The 26,735-nt window shown below is 53.2% G+C and overlaps 1 protein-coding gene across 5 annotated transcripts in view; it reads left to right on the top strand.

Moving 5' to 3' along the window:
* The window catches only part of ZBTB17 (zinc finger and BTB domain containing 17), a 37,992-nt gene extending 24,629 nt beyond the window's left edge, over positions 1-13,363 (top strand). For 3 of the 5 annotated variants that reach the window (XM_073317224.1, XM_073317226.1, XM_073317225.1), the window contains exons 6-15: positions 956-1,200; positions 1,288-1,493; positions 2,169-2,469; positions 5,536-5,623; positions 6,906-7,022; positions 9,101-9,221; positions 10,255-10,385; positions 10,809-11,024; positions 11,658-11,747; positions 12,831-13,363. In XM_073317224.1, coding sequence (XP_073173325.1) covers positions 956-1,200; positions 1,288-1,493; positions 2,169-2,469; positions 5,536-5,623; positions 6,906-7,022; positions 9,101-9,221; positions 10,255-10,385; positions 10,809-11,024; positions 11,658-11,747; positions 12,831-13,096 — 1,781 coding nt within the window. In that variant the 3' untranslated portion in view covers positions 13,097-13,363. The remainder of the gene's footprint in view (positions 1-955; positions 1,201-1,287; positions 1,494-2,168; positions 2,470-5,535; positions 5,624-6,905; positions 7,023-9,100; positions 9,222-10,254; positions 10,386-10,808; positions 11,025-11,657; positions 11,748-12,830) is intronic. The other 2 variants (XM_073317227.1, XM_073317228.1) reach the window with 2 other exon arrangements.
* Positions 13,364-26,735: the final 13,372 nt, after the last annotated feature.

Raw genomic sequence — 26,735 nt, 5'->3', positions numbered from 1 at the left:
TCAGGTCCCTCTGGCTCTTAGGGGCAGGGTGGGGTGGGCACTCACTAGGGTGGCCCACGAGACCCTCCTGCCCGGTTCTGGGGGCAGTCAGGGGACAGGGGAGGGGGGTGGATGGGGCAGGGGTCCCCGGGGGGTGTGTGTCAAGGAATGCTGAGGGGGATGGGGCAGGAGTCCCGGGGGGCGGGCCACGACCCCCTCGTGGGGTGAGGAGGGAACTGGTTGTTAAGATTTTGGCAGCTCATCACTAGCCATATCCCATCACTGGTCCCTTAAGCCTGGGACCCATATTTAGGAACTATATATAGCAGGGTTGGTTGGAAGCTTTCCATCAAAACCTATTTTTGCCAAAAAACAATTTGGCATCTAAACAAAATTTTGCACAAACAGGGTCTGCTTTCCATGGAAAAATTTAGATTTTTTTTTTCCATCAATCCGAGTAGCTGAAAACCAAAATGTTTCAATTCTCAAATAAAACCCCATGGAACCTCATAGGAATTGTAGTTCTGGTGTCTCATATTCCCAGCCCCTGCTCTGGGTTGGACTCCCCGGTCAGACTTGGTTTCCCCTGACGCTTTGTGGCCATGTGACTGCTGTGAAGCACCCCTTCCCCTCACACAGGGCAGGGGCTGTGGCCCAGCATGGCAGACGGAGTCTAAACCAGGAGCCTGGCATCTCGAGGAGACTGGAAGCCTGCAGCGCTGTGGCTGCCTGTCAGATTCCAAACTTTTTTGGTTTTCAGCCGAAAAAATTCAGGTTTTGATTTTTTGTTTCTGCCAAAAACTCAAAATGTCCCCTGGGGGTGTAACTCCCTTTTCCAACCAGCTCTCACACCAGGGTCTTTGTCTCCCAAGTGTCCAGGCTTGTTTTATGAACCATGTGCAATGCCGCAGTCGAATTTTTGTCTCCCACCTTTTATTCCTGGTTTTCAGCATCCCTCTGTCTCCTAAACCTGCAGAAATGGAGGTGGAGCTGGAAGGGAAGGAGGAAGAGGAGGAGATGACAGCGGAGGAAGAGGAGGAAGCCAAAATCTCAGAGGAAGAGAAACCACGGTTGGAAAACGGAGACAATCCCGAGGATAACGAGTCAGGGGGCACAGACTCCGGGCAGGAGAACTCCGGGGAAGCCAGGCTGCTGCGATCAGGCACCTACAGCGACAGGACTGAGTCGAAAGCCTACGGCTCGGTGACTCACAAGTGTGAGGTAAGGCCAGAGCAGCTTCCTCCGGGGCCTTAGTTCCCCTGGACCACTGCGGGGCTGGTTCTTTACTTCGTGTGTCTTTGTCCATAGGACTGCGGAAAGGAATTCACGCACACCGGTAACTTCAAGCGGCACATCCGGATCCACACCGGAGAAAAGCCTTTTTCTTGCAGGGAATGTAACAAAGCGTTCTCCGACCCGGCGGCCTGCAAAGCCCACGAGAAGACACACAGGTACGGCTTGCTGCCAACCAAGAACAACGTGCCAGTGAGCGCCTGCTCTTCGCTGCAGCTGAGGTCAGTGCCGGCCTGCACTGCAGCCAGGTGTGTGAGCTGCAGCTCATGTAGACGTACCCGTGCTAGCTTTAATCTAGCTAGCTCAATGAAAACAGAAGTGTGCTGTGGGCTGCCCAAGCCCACCTGATGCCCCCCACATACGTACTGGCTGGGCAGCCTGCACTGCTGCATTCTCACTTTTATTTTTATCAAGTTAGCTAGATTCACCCTAGCTTGGGGATGCCTGGACGGGCTGCAGATCCCATCACTGCGTGCCAGCAGCTGGGAGGTTGAAAGGGCTTAGTAGGTGGAGTGAGGGGCTGCTAACGGAGTGAACTCCGCTCAGCCAGGTTGATGCACTGTCTAATTCTTCCTCTGCCTGCTTTCGCCCCGGCTCACTATAATGCTTCTAAAGGGGTGAAGTCTCTTTGACCCAGGGAACAATCCATCTCTGCTGCCTGGCTACAGCAGAGCTCACCCATTACTGCCCACTGGAGTCCTAGTCTCTGGTGCTGACGTCTTGATGCAGGGAGGTATTCCAGAACATGCCTATGTTGACTCTCTAGGCAGGTGTCTTGTGTGAGAGTTGATCTTAGAGCTGCCAAAAGGAGAAGGATCAGAAAAGTCTGTCCTGAACAGACAAGTCACCTGGCTGCCGTGTGGAGTACCTCAGTCCCTTCTGAATCTCTCTTTCAGCCCTCTGAAACCCTATGGCTGCGAAGAGTGCGGCAAGAGCTACCGGCTCATCAGCCTGCTGAACCTGCACAAGAAGCGGCATACGGGAGAGGCCAAGTACCGGTGTGACGACTGCGGCAAGCTCTTCACCACCTCGGGCAACCTCAAACGGCACCAGCTGGTGCACAGCGGGGAAAAGCCCTACCAGTGTGACTACTGCGGGCGCTCCTTCTCCGATCCCACCTCCAAGATGCGCCACCTGGAGACCCACGACACAGACAAGGAGCACAAGTGTCCTCACTGTGACAAGAAATTCAATCAGGTGAGTGGACAGTGGCTGGGGAGCTTCTCCGACAGCTTGCCAGGACCTCCAGGGGCACCCCCAGCGCCTGTGGGCAGCAAGCACCCCCACCACAGACTTGCTTGTCCTTCTGTCTGTTAGGGGGCTTATTCCTTCACCCACTTACTTCCCTGGTCCTTCTCGCATGAACAGAGAGCAACAATACCCGAAGTCCAAAGGTGCAAACAATTTGATGTTTATTGGGGTGAACTTCCAGCAAGCATGATTCCAGTTTCCTTCCTTAGTATCCTCCTTCCCAGCTCTGACACCACAGAGCCTTACACCTGTGTCCCTGTTCCCATTCCTGCCCTTAGCCAAACATGATTCCAACTTCCTTACTCCCATTCCCTGTTCCTATTTCCCCCTTTAGCAAAACATGATTCCAATTTTCTTACCCCCATTCCCTGTTCCCATTTCCCTCACCCACATGCCCACCCCCACCCCCCTAATTCCTGATTGACTGCAGACTATATAGTAAAACTTGAGTTCTGCTTTGCTATACCTTAACCAATCATGTTCCTGAAATTTAACTAACCAATCCTAACATATTGTAACATGATTATGTACCCAATTATATCCCACCACCTTAATTAGTTTACACCCAGCAAAATTAATTATACAGCAGACAGGAACAATCACAGAACCAGACAGAGATTATATAGACAAACAACAGCAAAGTGGGAACTATAATGACAAAACAATACAGAAGTGAGGATTTCACATCCCAGCTACTGATAAGTGAGTTCTTGCCAGACAGGATGCTATCAAACTAAGTTTCCTTTTACATTTTCTAGGCACTTCCCTTTCTCTGGAGGTGATAGGAATACAATCCTGTCCTGATAGTGCCTAACAGCCCAATAACACCTTATTTCAATGTGACTGGTTTGGAATGTGAGGATGTGACTGTTCGCTTCCTAGCTTATGGCTGCCTCTGCCTCTTAGCCAAAGGCCTTAGCCTAAGAACAGGGCCTGAGATTGTCACAGTAAGAGAAGGCCCTTACACCAGCAGACAGTGATTTTGATTCTTCTTTTATACTTCTAGAACTAGCCAAGTGATAAGAATACACCTAAATTCTTAAAGTACAGGCCTTTGCAGATAGGCCTGAATATCTTTATCCTAACACTGTCTGCCAGAGAAGTTGCTGGTTGGGTTGCATTCACCAGCCTCGAATCCAGAGCCGCTGGAGGGAGGCCGATCGCGGTAAATGGGTCTCTCTGGGCTGCATCTCCTGTTTGCTATGGGGTCTGAAGTGAGCTGTAGTCTCTAAGGTGCCACAAGTACTCCTTTTCTTTCTATGGTGCCAGCTTCTGATTTCAACACAGGCTTGTGCCCCGTGCCTGGGTGGCTTCTGGTTTTGACATCGGACTGCCTGAGCTCAGCCAGAACCAAAGACAATCAGCCCCTTGATGTTTCCTCTCGGACCAGGATGATGGTTCTTGATATCCTGCCAAGTCTGTGTGAAGGAAGCACCGTACCAAAGCGGGCACCTTTGCCAGGCTTTGGTCTAGGTAGCAATGCTGGATTGCTGGGCTGCACTGGCTCACAGCTGTGCGGACACCTTAACCAGACCTCCAGGGGTATTTTATTATGGAGCTGATATTTCAGCGTCCTCTTTGATATCAGGTTCTCTTCACCATGCCCTTGAGTTTCCTGAGTACAGGAGGTGAAGATTCAGCTTCTAGGTAGGTGCTGAGTGGGGCTGGATGTGCTGGGCACCCAGTGTGTTCCTAGGGAGCCAGTCCCCTGCTCAGGTCGGTCGTATGTCAGGACTAGCAATGGGATCGTTTCCAGCAAACGCTGCATCCTCTGCCTTTCTCCATCTCGCTCCAACCTATGCCCCCGGTCCAGCACCTGAACCCCAAGGCCAGATTTGGGTACAGCACGAATGCCGGTTTGCCACGAGTATGCAGCACGAACCCAGGACGAAGCAGTGGCGGATTAACAGATTTCACACGTCTGTGCTACGCTAACATTGTCACTGCAGTGCTGCTAGGGTCACCAGGCGTCTGGTTTTTGACCAGAATGCCCAGTCAAAAAGGGACTCTGGCAGCTCCTATCAGCACCGCTGACCGGGCCATTGAAAGTCCGGTTGGCGGCGCAGTGGGGCTAAAGCAGGCTCCCTGCCTGCCCTGATTCCGCGTGGCTTCCGGAAGTGGCTGGCGTGTCCAACTCCTAGGCACAGGGGCCAGGGAGGCTCCGTAGCTCCCACTGGCCAGGAACTACAGCCAATGGGAGCTGAGGGGGTGGTGTCTAGTTCCCTGGCCCCCTGTCTAGGAACCGGACATGGCGGTCACTTCCGGGAACGACCTGAGGTAAGCTCCACCTGGCCAGAACACGCACCCCTCTCACACCCCAACTCCCTACCCTAGCTTGGAACCCGCACCCAAACTCCCTCCCGGAGCCCACATCCCAACCCCCTGCCCCAGCCCAGAGCCCCCTCCTGCACCCCAAACCGCTCATCCCCGGTCCCACTCCAGAACCCAAACCCCCAGCCGGAATCTGCATCCCCAGCCAGAACCCGCACCCCAACCCTCTACCCCACGCCTGAGTCCCCTCCTGTACCCCAAACCCCTCATCCCTGGCCCCACCCCAGAGTCTACACCCCTAGCTGGAGCCTGCACCTCAACCCCCGTCCCCAGCCCTGAGTCCCCTCCTGCACCCCAAAGCCCTCATCTCCGGCCCCACTCCAAATTCTGCACCCCCAGCTAGAGCCCTAAGCGCCCCCCACCCCCACATCCCTGCACTTCAACCCTCTGAACCAGCCTGGTGAAAGTGAGTGGGGGAGAGGGTGCGGGAGAGTGAGTGACAGAGGGAGGGGAGATGGAGTGAGCTGGAGGCGGGGCCTTAGGGAAAGGGTGGGGCAAAGGCAGGGCCTCTGGGAAGGGGCAGGGCAGGGGGAAAGGGTGTTCGGTTTTGTGTGATTAGAAAGTTGGCAACCCTAAATGCTGCCCACCTACGTGCTTCTAATGTACACGGGGCTGCCCACAGCAATCCCTCTGTTCCCAGAGGGCAGCAAGGCTCAAAGGAGCTGTTTTGTCTTCCTGCAGGTGGGGAATTTAAAGGCGCACTTGAAGATTCACATCGCGGACGGGCCACTGAAGTGCCGGGAATGCGGCAAGCAGTTCACCACGTCAGGTACCATATGGGGCACAGGTGGTTGGGTACAAGCGTGTTCACGCTTGGCTGTCTCCTGGCATTTGCAGACAGCGCCACCTAGAGTAGAGGCCGCGGCTTTGCATGCTTAGGCTGGCTTGGGAAGAAGCATTAGGGGTGGGGTGAGCTACTCCTCAGTGAGACACCAGACCTCAGAGACACTCAGTGAGACACCAGATACTCAGCATGGGCGCAGCATCCTTGAGGTCAAGATTTCCCAGGGGCACCCCCTGCTTGGAAAGAAAGCACTGCTTAGGTTAGCAAAAGGAACTTCTGGCACTGCTAGAAGCAAGCCTAGCTCCCTTGTAAGGTGGCAGAGGGACAGCTGGTACCCTATTCACTATCATCAGCCCCAAGACTTCAAGGATCATGAGTCAGGCCCCAAAAGATCATGAGTTGGGCTTAAGACATGCATGATTTAAACAGAAATAAATAATGAAATTGTGGTGGTGGTTTGCCCTCAGGTGTCTGAGCCTTTAGGGGTCAGAGCTCCAGGCTTTTCTCTGTAGCCATGAAGGCTAGAAAATTTCTGGTTTTTAAAATGGAAGCTGAGATTCTTGTGTAATCACCTGACTCCAGGAGCTGGGGCTTTAAGAAGAACACCAAATATGGCGAGACCTGTGCTGCCAACCTGAGAGCTGACAACGCTGCCCATTAGCATTTAATACAGTGGGGGAGTTAAATCTAAAATCCTCTAAAGCCACTGCTAGGGTCAGGCAGTGGGAGTCACTTCTTGATCTGAGCCATTTCTGCCGCCCTGGATTGCTGTTTGCCAACACAAAGCACCCCTCATGGCATAACATGGATCCCTCGCTTCCTGCTGCATTGAGTGTGGCTGAGAGCACACTAGCCAGTGTGTATTTGTGAAACAGGCTAGAAATCCCGGGGCCTCCCCGAATGTTGCACTCAGTAACTGAACAAAGCCCTGGCTGGGATGATTTAGTCGGGGATTGGTCCTGCTTTGAGCAGGGGGTTGGACTAGATGACCTCCTGAGGTTCCTTCCAACCCTGATATTCTATGATTCTATGAACAATACCCGTCCCTGTGGCCTCAGCAGAAATGGAAAGCTAAGGAGGCATGAGGCCATGGAAAGTGCCCGCTCTCGTTTGGTGCCAGCTGCTAGCTGGGCCCGTGGGCGTGGAGCAAGAGGATTTCTCACCGGCTGAGCACATACCGAGTGAGCCAGTCTGGAGGGGGTGGGGGGAGCGCTCATGCACGCAGAGCCCTCTGGGCTACTGACTCCCTCTTGTCTGGTCCTCCAAGGGAACTTGAAGAGGCACCTGCGGATCCACAGTGGAGAGAAGCCGTACGTGTGTGTGCATTGCCAGAGGCAGTTTGCAGACCCTGGGGCCCTGCAGCGGCACGTTCGCATTCACACAGGTAGGGAACCCCAGCCTGGGCCAGCGAGAGACCAGGCCCCGAGACCCCCATCCTCTTGCTCCGGGGGCTAGACTTAGCTCCAGCTCTGCCGATGAGACAGCAGGGGCTGGTGGGAAGCAAAGCAAGAAGCAGGACTGGGGCCGGGCTGACTTTGCAGGGCCACGTTCCTCTCTGACCTCTGCCAAGTGCCAGCAGTAGCTGCCAAGAGGCTTTGGTTTCGCGTGTCTGTTGTGCAACAAACAGTGGGGTCTCCTGTGTGCACAAACACAACAGCTGTGTGTTTCCAGCCCTTCAGAACACTCCCCCTCCCGCCCCACGCCCAGGGGCCTGTGCTACCCCCTCCCGGGATTCCAGAGCATACGTATGTACTCGGCGTACCCCAGTGTAGTGGGACACCCAGGCCCGGGTCCTTCGGAGACCTGGTCTGCTGCCCATCATCGCAGTATCTGGGCGCTCTCCGTGTAAAATCAACAGCAAAAGCGAAGTCTCTGGTGGATTCTTGGGGTCTCTGACACTCACCCCATTTTGGTGCCAGAGCTCTATTTGGGAGAGCATAGAGCCGACCTGCCCAGCCAGGCTGTAACTCACCAGAGCACAGACTGGTGGCTGCCCGGGGTCAAGCAAGTGGCATAAGAAGCCGATGTGCTCAGTGTGACCGTAGTAATGACACACTGCTGATGAGCAACGGAACAGTGCTGTTGTGACAGACATGCCGAGGGCCTGGTCTGAGACATGGTCTCCTCTTTATCCCCCTCCTGCCATACACTGGCCCATTCCTTTAGCTCGTTAAAATGACTCCAGATAATTAAGTCCAGAGCAGACTGCGAGGAGTTACGAAGGGATCTCACAAAACTGGGTGACAAAATGGCAGATTAAATTCAGTGTTGATAAATGCAAAGTAATGCACATTGGAAAACATCATCCCAACCATACATATAAAATGATGGAGTCTGAATTAGCTGTTCCCACTCAGGAAAGAGATCTCGGAGTCATCGTGGATAGTTTCCGAAAACATCCACTCACTGTGCAGCGGCCGTCAAAAAAGCAAACAGATTATTAGGAAACATTAGGAAAGGGATAGATAATAAGACAAAAAATATCATATTGCCTCTGTATAAATCCATAGCATGCCCACATCTGGAATACTGCGTGTAGATCTCCAAACAGAGATATTAGAATTGGAAAAGGTTCTGAGAAGGGCAACAGAAATGATTCAGGGTGTGGAACAGCTTCCGTGTGAGGGGAGAGTAAAAAGACGGGGACTTTTCAGCTTGGACAAGAGAGGACTAAGCGGGGAGTTGATTGAGGCCTATAAAATCATGACTGGAGTGGAAAAAGCGAATCAGGAAGTGTTATTTACCCACTCTCATAACACAAGAAGTAGGGGTCACCCAATGAAATTAAGAGACAGCAGGTTTAAAACAGACAAAAGGAAGTATTGTTTCACACAACGCACAGTCGATCTGTTGAACTCATTGCCAGAGGATGTTGTGAAGGCCAAGACTATAACAGGGTTCAAAAAAGCACTAGATAAGTTCATGGAGGATAGGTCCATCAATGGCTATTAACCAGGATGGGCAGAGATGCCCCTAGGCTCTTTTTGCCAGAAGCTGGGAATGGGTGACAGGGGATGGATCACTTGATGATTATCTGTTCTGTTCATTCCCTCTGGGGCACCTGGCCTTGGCCACTGTCGGTAGACAGGACACTGGGCTAGATGGACCTTGGGTTTGACCCAGTCTGGCTATTCTTATGTTGTGCCATGTCTGAATGAGAGTCGGCTCCTCGGAGCGGCTCATGTGTCCCTTTGGGCCTCCCAAGCACGTGTGAAGCGCCCATGTCCGTCCATCCCAGAGCTCTTCATTTCAGGCCCCTAGGGGTCAAGTGAGCTGCCTCTTTCCACCAGCTTGGGAAAGGCCTGAAGCAGCAGAGCCCTCAGGATCTCTAGACCGCTGCCCCTATGGCCATGTGTGGGGCAGCTGGATGGGGTGGCACCCCACTGGCTGTAGGCATGGGTGGGGTTGGGGGCTGCTGCGTCTGGCTGCTGAGCTGTGTGAGCTCTCCCCGTTTCTCCCCAGGCGAGAAGCCCTGCCAGTGCCTGATCTGTGGCAAGGCCTTCACGCAGGCCAGCTCCCTCATCGCCCACGTGCGCCAGCACACCGGAGAGAAACCCTACGTGTGTGAGCGCTGCGGCAAGAGGTGAGGCCCCGCCCCCCTTCCCAGGCTCCTGGCTGGGCCCCGCCTCCCTCCCAGGCAGCCCTGGATCTTAGCCCAGCAAATACAGCAATGGGGCTCAATTCTTGCCGCCCCGTGGGGATCCCCTGCTACCCACGTGTGCTCCTGCTTCCCTGCAGCCTGGGCACCTCGCCCGCTGCACAGGATCTAGCTCCGGCCTGGCAGAGGAACAGTTGCTTTCGTTGGTTTGGCGCTTTCTTTCCCTTATGGTCCTGGGGAGGAGCGGGGTGAGCGCCAGACTAGTCTGGGGAATCGCCAGTGAAGCACAAGGGTTGTTGTGCCCAGCTGAGGATGGGAGGGGTCTGCCAGCCTGGTGCCAAGGGACTGCTTCCATTCCCAGGGGGTGCCCGCAGTGGGGGAGATCAGAGCTCTATGGTTGGGCCCTGGTTCTCTGGGAGCTGGTCTCCTCTCAGCCTCGCTGGTACCCCTTGGTCCTGAGATCAGCTGCGGGGTTGGGCTGCACATGGCAGGGGACGCAGGCGAAGGGTTCTCAGTGGGGCTCTTAGCTCCGAGGGACTAACCTTCAGAGCACAGTCCAGGCCCATCTCTGCTTGTGCCAGGACGTGCGCCACTTGGCACTGGACAAAGTGCGGGGTGGGGGGGTGTGATTTTGCCATTTCTTGGCCTGGCCTATGCTTGACTGCATGTTGTCAGAATGATTCTCTGTCCAGGGCTGGGGATTGTTACGATGAGGCTCCGCATTCGGGGGCCATTTGATGGGAGCCGAGCATGTGAGCTTATCCCGTCTCTTTCCGGTTTAAAGGGGCAGGGCTGGCGATGGGAACCTGGGGGCACAAGGTGCCCACCTGCCGCATGCTCCCAGCCGTTGCAGGCTGCACTGGGTCAGCTCAGTGAAGAGGCTGTAGGCTCTGAACCAGGCCTTCTCTCTGCTTTCAGGGGAGGCCCATGCGTCAGACTGATCTCTGTGCTGGGGTCCTAGGACTGCACCCAGCTCCCTCGGCTCCCCACTAATGGCCTCCCCCTTCCTCCCCACTAGGTTCGTCCAGTCCAGTCAGCTGGCCAACCACATCCGTCACCACGACAACATCCGACCACACAAATGCAACGTGTGCAACAAGGCCTTTGTGAATGTGGGCGACCTCTCCAAGCACATCATCATCCACACCGGTGGGTCCCACCTCCCCCTTCCGGCAGACACAGCTTCTTCACCCACCTGGAAACTGCTGGGCCCCGCAACCTGGAAAACCCATGGGGAGAAGGCCCTTCTTGCCGGGCACCTGCTTGCGACCCGACTGGAAAAGAATCATGTCCCACTCATTAGCAGCTCTGCCCCTGCACAGCCACGGGGAGATACCATGGGTCAGAGCCAGGCACACGCTGGGTTGGGAGAGGGTGGGGAGGGGGATCCTGGCAGTCCTGTTCCTCACCCATGTTTGGGGTCTTGATTATTCTGTGCTCTTGAAACGACCTGGGCGTCCATCCAACAGGCTGTGACCGACTCCCTGGCCCTGCCCCTGAGCCATCTCCGCTCCCCGCTCCTGTAGCGTTTCCCTGCAGAGTTAACCCAGGCCGGGGCTTGGTTCCGTGCAGGAGAGAAGCCATTCCTCTGCGACAAGTGTGGCCGCGGCTTCAACCGCGTGGACAACCTGCGCTCCCACGTGAAAACCGTGCACCAGGGCAAGGCCGGCATCAAGATCCTGGAGCCGGAGGAAGGCGACGAGGTCAACATCGTCACCGTGGCCTCAGACGACATGGTCACTTTGGCCACGGAGGCGCTGGCAGCCACGGCGGTCACGCAGCTGACAGGTGAGCCTGGGAGTCTCCCTGCACTGTTAGCAGAGCGGGAGCCACCCTCCCTGCACTGGGTGTGGGGCGGGAGGGGCCTGCTGCACCAAAGGGAAACCTAGCTACGGCTCTCCGAGGATCTCGCCTCCCCCTGGGGTCCCAGGGCCCTTCCCCTTCTCGGTCTCTGGGTCAAGTCTGCTGCGCTGTGGAGCATGGCTGGGGGTCGTTACCATCTGAACACAGCTCGGCTGCCCTGTAGGTCCTTTGGCCAATTCACGCCCCGCATTGGCACTAACTGCCCACCTGTTGGCAGGCTCAGCAGCAGCCAAAGTCAGAACCGCCTGCCGAGGGAGTGCCGCTCTTGCTCCTAGGGCTGGCTCCATGCTCGTTGGCATGGGGTGGGACACCCGCCCTGCTGCTGAACCAGCTGTCCCTGCTCTCTAGGCCGGTGGAGCTGTCCCCTTCCGCCAGCACCTGCATGGAACAGGGGACTGGACTGGCAGGGACTGGACTGGCAGGGACTGGACTGTACCTGTGGGCCCCACGTGGGCTCTTGAGCTAGATCAGCCGGCAGCCTGGCTGGAGAAGGGGGTGGCTGAGCACCGAGGTTCATTCAAGCCAAATCACCCTCCTTCTCCCCTCCTCAAACTGCAGTGGTCCCCGTGACAGCCGCCGTGACGGCAGACGAGACCGAAGCACTTAAGGCAGAGATAACCAAGGCTGTGAAGCAGGTGCAGGAAGCAGGTGAGGAGCAGCTGAAGGGCTGCGTTCTGGGGGAGGGGAGACGCCAGTCTGTGCACATGGGGGCTTCCCACTCCTGAGCCTATAGGGGGCATTTCACGGCCACGTACCGATTGTTCCAAGGGGAGCAAACCTGGGACCTGCTTCAGTCCCAGAGAGGAGATACTGAACTCCAGTGGTCTAGTGGCGTTCTAGGAGCAGCCCATACGTTTGGGGAGCGTCCGTCAATGCACCCTCCCCACGCTGGCCGGGAGCCTCTGGGCTGACTCACTGCAGGGGTTTGCAGGGCTCCCTTTGTTCTCGGAGCAGGTCCTCGCAGCTTGGCGTTGCAGCCGTTCTCACTGATGCAGGGCTTAATGCTCCAGCACAGAGATGCCTGATCCCTCTGCAACATCCTTCTGCCTGCGCCTCATGTCTCCAGCCCCTCTCTGCTGGCCCCGCTCGCACCAGGAGGCAGCCGCAGTTATTTCCCCGCTGAGCTCAGCAAAGTGAAGGCAGCTGTTTGCAGATCTGGGGTGACACAGAGCCCCACGCGGGCCGTTAAAGGATCAGAAGACTCAGGGTTCTCCACTCTCCTGTCTGCTGGGCCCATGGGGATGGGGTCCAGAGCAGAGCAAGTTGGCGCCTTCTGCCCTTGGAGTCTAGGCTTGATGGTGATGGAGGCTGGGCAACACCTTGGGCTGCACGGGATCCTCACAGTGTTTTTAACAGTTGCGGGGTAGGGGGGGCAAGCAATGCAGCACTCCTGCTGTCAAGGGCTCGTGGGGAACCCTGGCCTCTGGTTGGCTGGATTTGAACACTCTCCTCAGTCCTTCCATCCCTGCTAACTGTTTAGCCCATCCCCTGGGGACCGGGCAGGGTGGTTCCCTGGAGATTTCCAGGGCTATGGCCGGGCTAGTGTGTAAAGAACTCAGCCCTTTGGGTCCCTCCTGCACTCCCTGGATGGGGACTGTTCCCCCGGTGGGTGGATTTCTTCGTGAGAGGGTCATGCTGTGTGTGAGCAGGGGCAGGGTCCCAGCCCTAGCTCCCAGGGCATCTGTCCGTCTGCACGGCCTTTGGGTGAGTCACTTCCCCCCTTCGTTACAGACCCCAACACCCAGATCCTCTACGCCTGCGACTCGTGTGGGGAGAAGTTCCTGGATGCCAACAGCCTGGCCCAGCACGTGCGGATCCACACGGCGCAGGCCCTGGTGATGTTCCAGGCAGACACGGACTTTTACCAGCAGTACGGAGCCGCCACCACGTGGCAGGCTGAGCAAGTGATTCAGTCAGGGGAGCTGCTCTTCCGAGCCCGTGATGGGGCGGAGGTGCAGACCCCCATGGCTGAGGAGTGCCAGAACCCTGCAGAGTGAATCAGCAGCACCGGGCCAGTCAGGACGCCCCTGGGAGTGGGGACCAGGAGAGGAGACCGATCATGCTACAGCATTTGGCTACTAATGGTCTGAAAAAGAAGCAGGAGCGCACATGGGGGCGCTGCTGAGTCAGCTGCTGGACACGTCCTGACCAGTTATTTAAAGACAGATCCATGGAATGATGTAAAAAATGTATTTCTGTAATGAGAGAATCCGCACTAAGTTGTGTAATATCTAGAGAAAAATAAATCCATTATTTTCTAAATCCTATTTAAAACCGACCCCCCTCCCCGGCCGATTGGTGCCGTCTCTGCTTTCTGCCTTTTGCACTCAAACCTCCCCGAGCACTTAGGGCCAGCTGCAGAGCTACACTTCTGCTTCCAGTCTCGGGCGAAGCCCGTGGCCCGGGGCTGAGCCATGTGCTGTGGCCAGGGGCCATGCTACCCTCCTGAGACTGCCGGATGTTACTGGGTGTTTCTGGCCCAACAAAGGGGGATTGTAGGGTGAGAACTGTAGAAAAAGCTCTCTGCTCGGGTGGCTAGAGTTGGCCCAGCTTCACTGCAGCATAGCTGGGCTGAGAGAAGCTTGCACAGCCCGAGAAGATGCTGGCCAGACAAAACTTCATCCCCATCTGCTGCCCACAAGCTCATTCGATGTTTTGACACCTCCCATGGAGCCAGTTTCAGGCCCATCCGGATCGAAGGGCCGTCTAGGGGAGCCCCTGCTGCTGCGCCTTAGAATCATAGAAATGTGGGGCTGGGAGGGACCTCGATAGGCCATCTAGTCCAGCCCCTGCACTGCTGCGGGACAAGTATCCTCTAGACCAGTGGTTCTCAACATCTTTACCATTGTGGGCCACACATACAACCCTCTGTGTGTTATGTGAGCCGCATCCACACAATATATATACTATTTGTATGGCCCTGAGGATGTCACATGGGCCACAACTGTGTGCTGATTGGGCCACCTGCAGGCTGTGGGTTGAGAACCACTGATCTAGCCCATCCCTGACTGGGGTTTGCTTTCCTGTTCTGAAAACCCTCCAGTGATGGGGATTCCACATCATCCCTCGGTGATTTGTACCTGTGGGTCACTGGCCCTACAAACTGGGCCTCGGGCAGGGCAGGGAGGGCTGATCACAAGGCAGTTAAATGCGGGGGGCTGAGCTAATTCATGGAATGAGAAACAGTGGAGAGGCGAAAGGGGGAACCAGCTGCTCAGCTGGCCCCCTCCCTGTGCAGGTGCATTCACTCTGGCCAGTGACACTTGTTCAAGGACTCAGCAGCTAAGGCGAGGTACAGGGGGAAGAGCGACCTGTCTGAGAGCCCAGGAAGGGGAAGGACGTTGTTATAAAACAACTTAGTTTGGGAGCGACTGCAGTGATCTCGCTCCGGAGCTATAGGGAGGCCTGTGCTGTCTCCCTTGTGCTGGGCTGTGTCCACCCTGGGTATTGCAGGTTCTGAAACCTGCTCCAGGGGGAGCTGTCTCAGCACAGGGGGCCCAGGTGAGATTGGGCCCTGCAGCTTGGCCTCCTCTCCAGCTGCCCTTTGCTTCCCCAAGGTGGGCACTGGCAGTTCACTGCCTCCACCTGGGCTGTGGAGTTTCATGCTGCAGGCCCATTGAGCCAGCACCTTCCCCCAGTAGGAAACCAGCTCCCCCTACTCCAGGCCCACCAGCCACACTTGATACCTACCTGCTCTCCAAGGGGTTCTGCCCAATCAGCGTGCAGCCCCCTGGCAAACTGCTCCAGTGATGGGGATTTCACGGGCGGGGCCCTGCCAGCCCCAGCTTCAACACTGCACAGCAAGGGCATGTGTCTGGCTGGGAGGGTTTCTGCACAAACTCAACCGCTGGCCCTGGCAGCTAGAGGGAGATGCATGTTCCCAATGCACCACTCCTCCCAAAGGGGCCCCGACAGGCACAGGGACGCGCCCTGTACAGTGCAGAATGGGACCCTGGGCCATGGATGTGGCCCCTGCTCTCAGGCACAGCACAACGTGTGCATGAGTAATGGGGCCATTGTCTGGCACCTACAGGAGCCCAGAGTCCCCTAAGGCTGTGCAAGGGCCAGTAAGCACAGACACCAAGGGCGAAGTGTGACCCTGGCTCCTTAGTAGTTTCCCATGCCCCACCTAGCTTGATGCCACTGAGTCGGTCAGCTAGTGTAGGAGGCTCAGTATCACGGGTGGGCAAAGCTGGGTTGGCGGCTCTCAGCATTTCAGCCTTGCAGGTCTGGCCTGTCGCCTGCCCCCGCGAGTGGTGTTGGCAGGGAGCAGTTTGCACCAAACAACTGACCTGCCTGTGGCCAAGGTGCCAATCCCCAACCTGCCAGCCCGTCTCTGCAAGCAAATCAGGCAGGCAGTGCCTGCAGTTCCCTGTCTGTCCAGTAGGCTGCAGTACAGCACATGCAATCCCACTGCTGGGTCCAACCTCAGAGAGGGGCTAAATTGCAGGAACCTGATGTTACAACCGCAAATCTGGGTGCGGGAGCAAAGCCAGGTCTATTACTGGAGATAAGGCTGTGGGAGCAGGGGGCTGGCTGTGGTCCAGGCGCTCATGGGGACAGGGTGCAGAGAAGAGAGCAGACCTCAGGGACACGCCTGTGGTTACCTGCACCGAGCTGTACAGGGGGCTCTAGTCCAAGATCAGCAGGGGGGCTTTGTAGGATTTGTAGGACGGGCTGAAGCAGGCAGGGGCCTTGTCTGCCATGACCTGGGGAGGGGGGTTCCACTGGTTGGCAGCAGAGGTAACAGTGCTGCAAAGGTCAATTGGAGATTTGGGGGGGAGGTAGGTGCTAGGGTGCAACCCGCCATTAAGGCGCTGGGCCCTGGCTGCAGGGGCATGGAAGGGAAGGTGTTGAGGCAAACGTGGCCTGTAGGATTGTACCCTGTGGGGCCTGGCTCACATGGGTGGGCTGCTCTGCTGCACGGGGCTCCAGTGGGCTACGGCTGCTGTTGGCTCTGGGCCGCGCACCTCTCAGTGCGCAGAGGAGGCCTGGCGAAGGGCAGGGACGTGTCCAGGAACACACAAGCTGGGCAGAGCAGAGCAGAGCGCTGCACATGGGGGTTGCTACCGAGGACCCTAACCACTGACTGCACCATTCGGCCTTCCTCCCCTGCAGGGCTAAGGTAAGACACCTCCACGGGGCCCTGGCCAGGATCGGGGGACTGAGAAAGAGCTTGGTTGGGGCCATGGGGAAGGCAGGGGGCTGAGAGCTCAGCCCCGGCCAGGACTGTAGCACCCCCCAGCTCTTGGCCCCTCTCCATTCCGGCTCTGCCCCCAGACACATGAGCCAAAACCTGGGTGAAAAACCAGACTAGTGGCAACCCTCTTGAGCCAGCTAACAGCCCTGCTGGCAACTCAGCCGTTGTTCAAAAGTTCTCCAAAGACCCTGCACCGGGACGCTGTCACACAGAGCCCCCCACTTAGCTGCTCTAGGGCATTAAGTCCCTCAGCATTAACTCAACCGTCTTCATTCTAGCAGAAACGAGTGAGGATTTTATTTTTTTGTTAACATGGTAAAGATGCGCCACCCCCCACGTATCTTTTCACAACTAGCTCCCAGCCCAGCCCCACCTCACTCTGAGTCAGGTCACATGGACTGCCCAGAGCTGGCACTGGGCACTTCGCTGTCTGGGTAGGAGGGTGGCTGCATTGCTGGGATTGGGAACTATCAGAGAAGCAACTTTAATTCAGCCCCAGTAAAATCCCTCATCATTCAAGCTATTTTAAAAAGCTGACACAAGCAACCCCGTTAGGGCGGCTAGGAAGACGTATCAAGCAACTGTGTGAATTAAGCCTTTGATCTTCTGTCTATAGGGTGTGGGGGGGGGGCAGCTTTCCAGACAGATCATGTCTCAGCACTATGAACAAATCTCTTTAGAGCCCTGTAGCTGAGAGACGCTCCCCTCCCCGCAGCAGAACCAGCTGGTATTTGTGGGATATACATTTTGCAGCCTAAGTAGATTAGCCATGCTTTTTTACAGAACAAGTCCAAGGCACCTAGGGATTTTGCTGTTCACAGTACTGGCTGGGGGCTCTCGCTCTCACACACAAATTGCAGTTGGACCCTACTGCACGATCACATGCAGGCAGGGCTAGGGGAAACAATGGCCCAAGCACTCCAAAGAGCAGCTGCACAGGGTACTGGTTTCGGAATGATTCTCACTAAACCAATATCCACAAGGCAGATCAGAGGAGCTACTGGACTGGCCAATCCTGTTCTCTAAGGGATGCGCTGATATTCCTAGGCATTTAAATACAGCCGTGAGGGGGGTCACCCAGGAACCAAGACCGGCAGCTCAGTGGATTTTATGGGAGCTCTCCGGCTAAGTGGACCGTTTCAAGCTCGATGGAAGGTTGACGACGCCCACAAGAACTGAAATACAAATTTCTATTTAATTCCAGTGTAAAACTGACCAAAACCAGCCCTGGGATTGCTGCCCAGGGCATTACTGTCGTGCTGTGTAGGGAGAGCAAATCCCAGGGGCTGCGAGCTACGTTCTGACTGGCAGCAGGTCGGGTGAGCCATGGTGCACCTTCCTGCAAGGTGCGAGGGGTTGGCTGATGTAATGGAAGGGCTTTTTCCATCTTGCTGGGTGAAATTTACCCTGCTCCAGCAGGCCCCTGCACTGCTGCCATCTGCAGCTCCTCGGGGCAGGACCTCTCTCTGTTCTGGGGCAACGCAGAGCCTAGCCCAAGTGGGTCCTGGTCCACAACTGCAGCTCTTGGCTGCTACTTCGATAGCTGTAAGACTCACCGACGTCGCCCGCTGACCTGGATTTTCACAAGCACCTCCTCCCCCTTTTCAAAGGGCACCCTAATGAACTCCTGCTGGCCCCGAGGCCCGAGAAGATTCTTCCCAGTTCTTTCACTGGAAAGATCCAGCAGCTGGAACAAGGAAGAGGCTGATTAGCAGCAAAGCCCAGGGTGAGCTAATGCTCAGGGACCCATTGCTGCTCTGCAGCAGCTTAGCACAATCATCTCTGACGGGGTCTGTCAAGGGATTCTGGGGGTCTGATCATGGCCGTGCTGTCCCTGAAAGCAGGGAAAAGCCAATGGCCCTGTTGGAGAGACAGGTGTCTCCAAGGCCCATCTAGGAGCTGACACTTCACCAGAATCGTACCAGGGGAATCCCACTCTGCTGAGCAAGAGAAACAGCATGCTGGAGAAAGGGGCTTGAGATAAAGGGGACCTTGCCTGGCCTCAACCTGGCACATTTTAAACAAGGATCTCAAAGCTCTTTATATCCACAGCTATTCATTGAGCAGGGCTTGCACCCTCTGGTTACCACACACCCTCCTTGTAAGACAACATGTGGAATAGTGCACAGCCTAGGACAGCACATGTAAGAGGACACATTCTGGGAGCAGCTCATGGGGTCAAACCAGGTCAGGAGTCAAAGCTAGTTCAGCAGAGGATAAGATGATGGTAGGAGCAGAGCCTTGCATTGCTGGATCACAATCCTAATCCACAGCATGGCAGAAGGGGGCCAGCGTGAGGCCTATGCAGTGGGTTTAAGTGATGCATGGGCCTAACTCCGGCCTAGGACAGACACGTGTGTGGCTGTCTTGGGCCAGCCATTCTTGAACCCAGCGAGCTGGAACACCAGCCGAAGTTTCAAAGAGGAGGGGTTTTTAAAAAAGCAAAGCCAAGATTTTACATTTAAAAAAATACATAGAAAATTCAGATGGCCCTTGCAGTGCTTCTGTATCTAATTTAGAGGATAAATTCAATCTTCACATGGGATACAAAGGAATTTTAATCCTGATGCAAATGTAAACTTCTCCATAGTGCTGGCTTCCTCCATTATCCACACCCCCCTCTTCCCCCCCCCCCCCAACTCCCAGCTGAACCATAGCACCAAATTGCAATTTCTCCAAATTCCTTTATATGGATTATCTTGAATCAGGTTCTTTTTTCCCTTGGGTGTGAGTTAAATCACAAATCACTGAGCCTCTGTGTTCAGGGAGCCAAGTCTTCGGCTGCCTGTGTAATCAGGGTCAAAGTCTCAGGTTTCTTCTGTTTTCTAAGGAGAAACCAAATCCCAACCCCGCTTGTCTGCTGGGTTTCAACAAACAAAACACCTTTAACTTCCTCTTTGATCAGGCACAGACCCAGGGGAAAGCCCCAAACAGGCTTTGAGCAAATCTAGTCTTTGGAACAGCCTTTAAACAAACTCTTGTCACTGGCAGAGTTGTGGAGCTGTCCCTCTCAAGAGGTTAGAGAGACAGGGTGGGTGGGGTAAAAATCTTTTATTGGACCCACTTCTTGTGGTGAGAGAGAGAAGTTGGAGGCTTGTCTGTCTCACCAACAGCCGTGGGTTCAATAAAATATCACCTCACCCACCTTGTCTCTCCCCGATAGTAAGGTAAGTTAAGGGGGCAGGGGATTTTTTTTTTTATGATGTTTTTATAGCCACAACAGTCCTAGTGCAGATGCAATTATACCGGTTTAAAAATCCTTTTACCAGTGTAGTTTATTTCATTCATGGAACTGGTATAAGTTAGAGCAGCAAAATCACGTGTATGCTAGAAATTGGCCAATATAACTATATGGCAAAATTCACAGTATAGACCAGGCCTTCTTCTTCCCTTTACCCCCTCCACGCTGGTTTCCTGTGGGTCTAGTGGCCTCCAGCTGTTTCTGGGTCCTTTGCTGCCCAGAACTCTAGCTTGGAATCCTGGGGCTTTCTAACCCCCACATGCTCCGAAGTGGGCAGGAGACAGCTGTCAGTCACGTCACTGAATTCACGAATGGAAGGAACTCGGCTACTCTGGTGTGAGCGCGGTCCAAGTACCCGAGTAGAACAGAAGATACCCCTCACACCTACCCCGAGCCCACAGCCTCTCTCCGCCCTGCAGCCTGCTGATATTACACCCACTAGAGCAGCAGCGCTCCAACGTTTGTCCTGGTGACCCCTTTCACACAGCAAGCCTCTGAGTGCGGACCCCCCCTATAAATTAAAAACATTTTTCTATATTTAACACCATTATAAATGCTGGAGGAAAAGCAGGGTTTGGGGTGCAAGAAAGTGCACGAAAGCTGTATGGCCCACAGCCCATAACATTGCATTTGGCTAGAGAAGAGAGCAGGTCACAGACCATCCAGGGAGCATGACAATTCCCACAGCCCCTCTCCCCTTTGCACAACAGATACTCCACTTCCTTCTTGTTAAACCCAATTATGGCTTTAAAAGGGCTGGTGAATCCCAGAAGCACCTGTGTACGGGGCAGGGTTCACACATCAGCAACATTCCCTCAGCCGTGCACTGGTTCTGGCTACAGGATCTTTCCATGCAACAGCCACAGCAGGAAAGCTCAGTCTCAAGAATTCTCAGCAAGGGGCTCAGCACAAGCAAACCCAAGGATGCAGAGATGCATGGATGGGCAGAGTCACAAAGCACTTCTAGCCACTTCTGCCCCAAAGATCAGCCAGCCAGCTAGCCCTTTGGCAGCGGTTTAGTTCCCAAGCAGATGAGGCTGGGAAACTGGCCACATCTAAGGCTCTGTCTAAAGTGGATAATGCAACGTAACTCACTTCTCTGCTGCCAGTTTCCCACCAAAAGCTTGAGCTAGGAACCGGCAGCAGGCAGGGTGAGAGACGGTCAGTTTCAACCAGAATTGCATGACAGCAATGGGCCAAGGGAAGAACCAGGGTGCAGGCACCGGGAGGGCCTGAAGGGAGGAAGTAGGCTGACTTCGGAGAATGCAGGGAGGGAAGGATTGGGTTTAAGGAGAGAAGATTGAGGAATTTAAACACAGAATTTGGGGTAGGACAGGAGAGAAAGTGGGTACTCATGTGGGGGTATTTTAATCCCTCCTCCAATGAATGCAAGTTCTGTCATGCGTATGCCGACTGCAATGCTGCATTACCATCAGACAGGCTCTAGTCACATGCTACCTCTGTGATGCTGGGTGTTCCCAGCCCCACTCTCTACCCTGTGCTGGGATGGCCTGGATTTCCCACTCCAGGGATCACGGTGTTTCACTAGGTTCCCATGCTAGGTTTAAAGAATCCGTCTTTTTATGCTTGTTGCCCATGGTGACTGTGGACTGGCAAAAGACATGTTGCCTACCCGTAGGCACAGAGGTCATTTAAACATCTGCTCTTCTCCCCAGATTCTTGCCTTGGGCATTGGTGGCACCTGGGCCTCCCCTGTCCTCTGCCTGTGCCCTGTGGCACAAAGACTAAAAATTTATAGTCCACAGGAGAGCTAACTAAAGTCTTTGGGTTTTATAGAGATATCAGATTAAATTTAATAGCCTATAATATACGGGTAAGACTGGAGGACCTAATGGTCCTTTCTGGCCTTGAATGAAACCATAAATAAAGGGCAGTATCTGCCCCATTTCTCAGCAAAGGTTTGATAGTAGCTGCTTTAGTGAGGTCTCCTGATTCCATTATCTTTACAGCATTATTACAGCATGTTCAGTAGTACATGATAAAATCGAATAATTTAAACCAAACTAAGGCTCCACGCCTATGACTGAACCCAGTGGTGCTATTCCTATAGGATCAGGGCTTAGTGTTATCAAACTAAACAGGGTACATTTCTCCTGTACATACACCCAAAGTACATTGATTGTAAGCTCTTCAGGGCAGGAGGGGTCTGTATTTTGTGACTTGTACAGTGTTAACACTGTCAGTGCTTCAGAAGTGCTACATAATTTGTAATGGATTATCCAATTTTTGAACAGTGCGCTCCATTTGCAAGATGCAGTCCTGCACACTGGGCCTCCCAGTCATTTGGGGGAATGAGCAAGCTACAGAGAATAGTATTAAGTGCACTCGCGATGTCACAGTGGTGCTGCAAGAGTGAAAGGGGGCACAATGAAGTGAATACTCATCTGAACGTGTTTACCTGCTTGTTACACACAAAACTACTACTCGTACAAACAGCACCCAAGAAACTGGAGAAAAAACATGTACTGTCTGCTTTCCTCCTGTTTGCTTTGTGCATGTGACAGCACCTTCACTGCTTCTCCTGTTTAGGCATCAGCCCCTGCTTGTGTGGGTCTTTCACGCAGCAATAAGGGGTGAAAACCATTTTTGAAAACTAAGGAAAGTGTGATTGCAAAACCACAATTGTCACAGGGGACTCAGGCCAATCACACTGAAAATACTTTTCACTAAAAACTATTATGTAGATTTCAAGCTGATTGTGCTACTTCAGAAGGAATTTGGGTTTCCCATTATGAAGTATTGCTGTAATTATCTCAGGATGTTTTGGATCACATCAGGAAAGCATTAGTGTGTGACATCCAATATACCTTGGCTCATAAATGAGATTTCTGGTATTTATTAGGTTGCCGACTGAAGCATTCTGGGACCTCTTCTACCTAAGGAGACACTCTCAATTGAGCAGTGCCCTGTGCCCTTGGATTGCTTTTTAACTGGGAAGGAGAGTACCAACTTTGTCCCCTTTCTATCACATCTGCAGGAGGTGAAAGAGCTGACTGCATTTCCCCACTCTCCTGAGGGTCCTTTGGGGTGAGAGAAAGGATAAATCTGGAAGCGGAACTGAATAGATCCAGTGCACACCCTTGCTGGAAAATTTGAGCCAACACTCTGCAAATGGTTGGGGATGACCACCTACACGCTGACAGCATGTTGGAGCCCCTGGTTCTTGCTGATTCCTGAAAGGCATCCCAAGAAGAGTCAGAAATAAAGGGAGATATTTCTGAGCATGGCCTCCAACAAAGGCATTTCCAGTATTCGAAGGATAGGCCATCTGTACAGGCCAGTACTGCTTAGGCTAAGCATGTGGATGCATCAAGAGCTCACAGGGATGGAGGAAGCAAAGTTTCTCCTGAGTGTTGTGTCCCATCTCCTGTCTATGCAGCCCTTTGGTATCTCTGTGTCCTTAACTAAGGACATCATTGTCACACTGGCTTTTGGGAAACAAAATCTGATCAGGACTAGTGCACCTGGTGACACTTCTTAGCCACCTGGCTCTCCTGCTTTCCTGGGAACTCCCCTTCTCTCGTTGATCACATCCACTGTGGCTGAGTCCAGAGGAATTCCAAGTTCCATGTTTTATCCTGCGGGATACTACTAGGTGGCGTCATTGCCTCTTCTCTGATCAAGAGGGTCCTCAGGAGGGGATTGTGAACTGGATACTCCACTCTGAAGCATGGATTCAAAGAATTCCAACTAGAGTTTTTCCTCCTATTCCTGCTTCCTGGTCGGAATCTGAAAGTTGCCCCTCCTCCCAGGGAGAGACAGAGACTCGTGGGCCTGCAGGGTCTGGATTTGTGCTTCGTGCCCCTTCCTGGAGTATCAGCATCAGAAGACAAACAAATGGAGATGAAGGACTTCTGTACCTGGGTTTAGCCTTCCTGAGTACTGCAACCTTTGTAGGGGTCTTTGCTTTTCCCATGAGGACATGGAGAAAAAGCACAAGTCCAATGACCACAGGAACTGGTACCTGTTCCTCCTTCCCCTATCTCTTCTCTCTATTTTGCCCCATGGATGCTTGCCGTCAGATTCTCACAAGATCTCTTGTTGGGAGAGCTAAGGGGATCTCTTGACTGTGGGAGAACAACCAGATATCCTGGTCCTGATCCATCTGCTGCCCAGCATTGAATCCCTTGCCTGCACTTCCTGAGAGGAAGGCTTTGACCAAGTGTGCACAAAGGGACTATCCCTGGAGAAAAATCGCTGCCAGGTTTGGGTCCATGATGGTAAATCCTAGGATTCAACACACTGACTCCTCTGCTCAGGTGAAAACTTCCCAGAGAGATCAAGCTCCAGAGGCGTGAAGCTCTGGAACAGCCTTCCAAGGGGAGCAGTGGGGGCACAAAACCTAGCTGGCTTCAAGACTGAGCTTGGTAAGTTTATGGAGATGAGTTTGCCTGCAATGGCATGTAGCTGACCTGCAACTGCTAGTAGCAAATATCCTCAATGGCCAGTGATGGGAGGCTAGATGGGGAGGCTCTGAGTTATTACAGAGAATTCTTTCCCAGGTGTCTGGCTGGTGGGTTTGTCTATGTGCTCAGGACAACTGATAGCCATATTTGGGGTTGGGAAGGAATTTTTCCCTGGGTCAGATCAGCAGAGATCCTGGGTTTTTTTGTTTGTTTGTTTTTTGCCTTCCTCTGCAGCATAGGAGCACGGGTCACTTGCAGGTTTAAAACTAGTGTAAATGGTGGATTCTCTGCAACATGAAGTCTTTAAATCATCATTTAAGGACTTCAGTGACTTAGCCAGAGGTTAGGAGTCAGTTACAGGAGTGGGTGGGTGAGGTTCTGTGGCCTGCAGTCTGCAGGAGGTCGGACTAGATGATCATGATGGTCTCTTCTGAGTCTATATGCTGGGACTGAACACTGGAGGGGAAGCCCCATGGCAGTGGGCTGGGAACACAGGGGCTGAGGTATCCCATGCACAAACTAATAGCATGCTGCTGGGGAAGCCCACAGGGGGTTCAATGCTGTCTGGCCCCCGAGTCCTCTTCAGCCTTTTCTGCTTCTGAGGAGGAGAGGGAAGGACGGGAGGGGCTGTGTGGGCTACAGTTGGAGCCACACTCACACACGCTGCATGCGTGTTGTCCCATTCCTCAGAAGGGGAGCCTTCCTCCCTCCCTCTCTGTTTTGGGAGAAGGAACTGAAGCCTGCTTCAGGACTCTCCGTTCTTGCAGGTCTGGGTCCAGATTTGCTGCTCCTAGTTTGGCAAAGGGACTCCATCAAAGTCCCTGGCCCAGCTGAGATGTGCAGGGCTCCTGATCACAGAATAGGCAGAGATCCCATCCAGGCACTCCACAAGTGGGGTGGAGCAGATAGCACACATCTGTGCCTTTGCCTTCTCCTCCACGCTGCACTCTGCGAGGGAGAGCAGGGCCACCAATGAGGTCTCAGCAGAAGAGAGGAACTGGACCCTTAAATCCTCAGCATGGGGAAGGCTGGAGAAGGCAAACTTACAGCCAAAACCTCTTTCTTCTCTTTATAATGCTTTTGCTAGTAAGGTCCAAGAAAGCTTTCTGCAGCTGTTGAGGCAGAACAAAAAGTCAGCAGGCTCCTTAGTGTAGCTGGCCATGCCCTCTTCTATCGGTGACTTACAGGTCTGGTTCTGCCTCATTAGCTGCATGCACACCAATAGTGCATTGATTAACAAATCTGAGGCTCATGTAGATTTAAAAATACCCTCATTTTATAGGTGATAAACTGAGACACAAAGACATTGGTTGTCTTGCCCAAGGTCACCCAAGAAACCTGCAGCAGAGCAGGGAATTGGAGCAGGATCTCCAGAGCCCCAGACTATCATCATAACCACTGGGCCAGCCTTCCTCGTTCCTCCGTGAGCCAGGAAGCACCGAGCAGGATTTCAGACACAGGAAACATCAAATTTTTAAAAGCTCAGTTAAAATTTATTCCTGTGCTGAACACCCATCACCACCTGGTTATTGGGAGATTTAGCACATAAATCTATGCTTAACTCAAAGGAGACGCAAGCTCCCTTTATCGTTTTTAAAGCAGACAAAACTGGAGCAGGCAATGGCAGTCCAGTCTGCATTTGTGGGCTGCTAACCATGTAGTGTGATCCTTTTCATAGCACTGGCTGCAATGCTCTCCACAGATTTTCCTTTTTAAACTGACCATGCAACTGCAATGTTATTTCCATCATCAATTAGCTCGCCCCCAGCACAAAGTTTAAAGGAAGACTCCAGCGCTTAATGATGATCTCTTTGAGAACTACAGAATTATTGAAAGAGACATTTGTGAAACTGTTTGCACAAGTCTGTCACTTGTCTTTATTTCCATTCCGTGGAATTGCTGTCTCACACTGGGACTGCTGTTGTAAAGAGACTTCCCAGGAAGGGCCTACTGATGCTAAGTAGGAATCAGAGAAGCAATGTCCCCATTAGAAAAGTATTGAAAACAGAAGTTCTATTTTTTTTTTATTTGAGTTAACGTTAAGAGTTGTTTAACCATTTAAAACATGGTCTGGGTTAATTTAACAGCTGGCTTTAAAGACTTGAATGCAGTTAGAAAAACACATTTAAAAACCGTTGCTTTAGAATGTCAAGGTGGCACCTTCCCTGCTTGATGGTTAAATACAATTCAACACTTTCTTTTAGTGCTTTCTTTTTAATAAGATGTCATGATTAAAATGTCTTATATCACACTGGAGTTTTCCTTTAACAAGACCAGTTCAGCTGAGGTTCATCACATTGGAGAGAATCCAAACAGACAGTTTCTTACTGATGGGTTTCACAAATAGGAAGCCACATATAAATCTCATCACTGAAATCAGTTGTCCCAGCAGCCACTTTCCACTTAGGCCTTGATCCTGCAATTGGACACAGCCCCCACCAACCCAGTGCAGCTGGATCCGATGGCAGGATCAGAACCCTCGGCATCAGCTGTTTAAACCACTAAGGACTTTCTAGCTACAACTCCCGACACAAGTCTTCAAAAGTATTTCAGTGATGTGTGTTCTGAACACACACAAGATACAGTTGCTTAAAACAATAAACCAAGGCTTTTCTTAGAATGTGCTCATTTGTGCTGTTGAAGGTTTTGTAGTTTATTCTGTGTATCAAAATTAAAAGTGCCTTCGACATTACCCAGAAAAAAACCCATACTTTGGAGTTTTACAAATATTTACACCACAAAAAACAAAGGCTAAAGTTTGATTTGAT

This window comes from Lepidochelys kempii, chromosome 18 (genome assembly GCF_965140265.1).
Source record: "Lepidochelys kempii isolate rLepKem1 chromosome 18, rLepKem1.hap2, whole genome shotgun sequence".
Lineage (NCBI taxonomy): Eukaryota > Metazoa > Chordata > Testudines > Cheloniidae > Lepidochelys > Lepidochelys kempii.
Note: the sequence above shows the minus strand (reverse complement) of the source record. Positions and strands in the feature narration are given on the sequence as shown.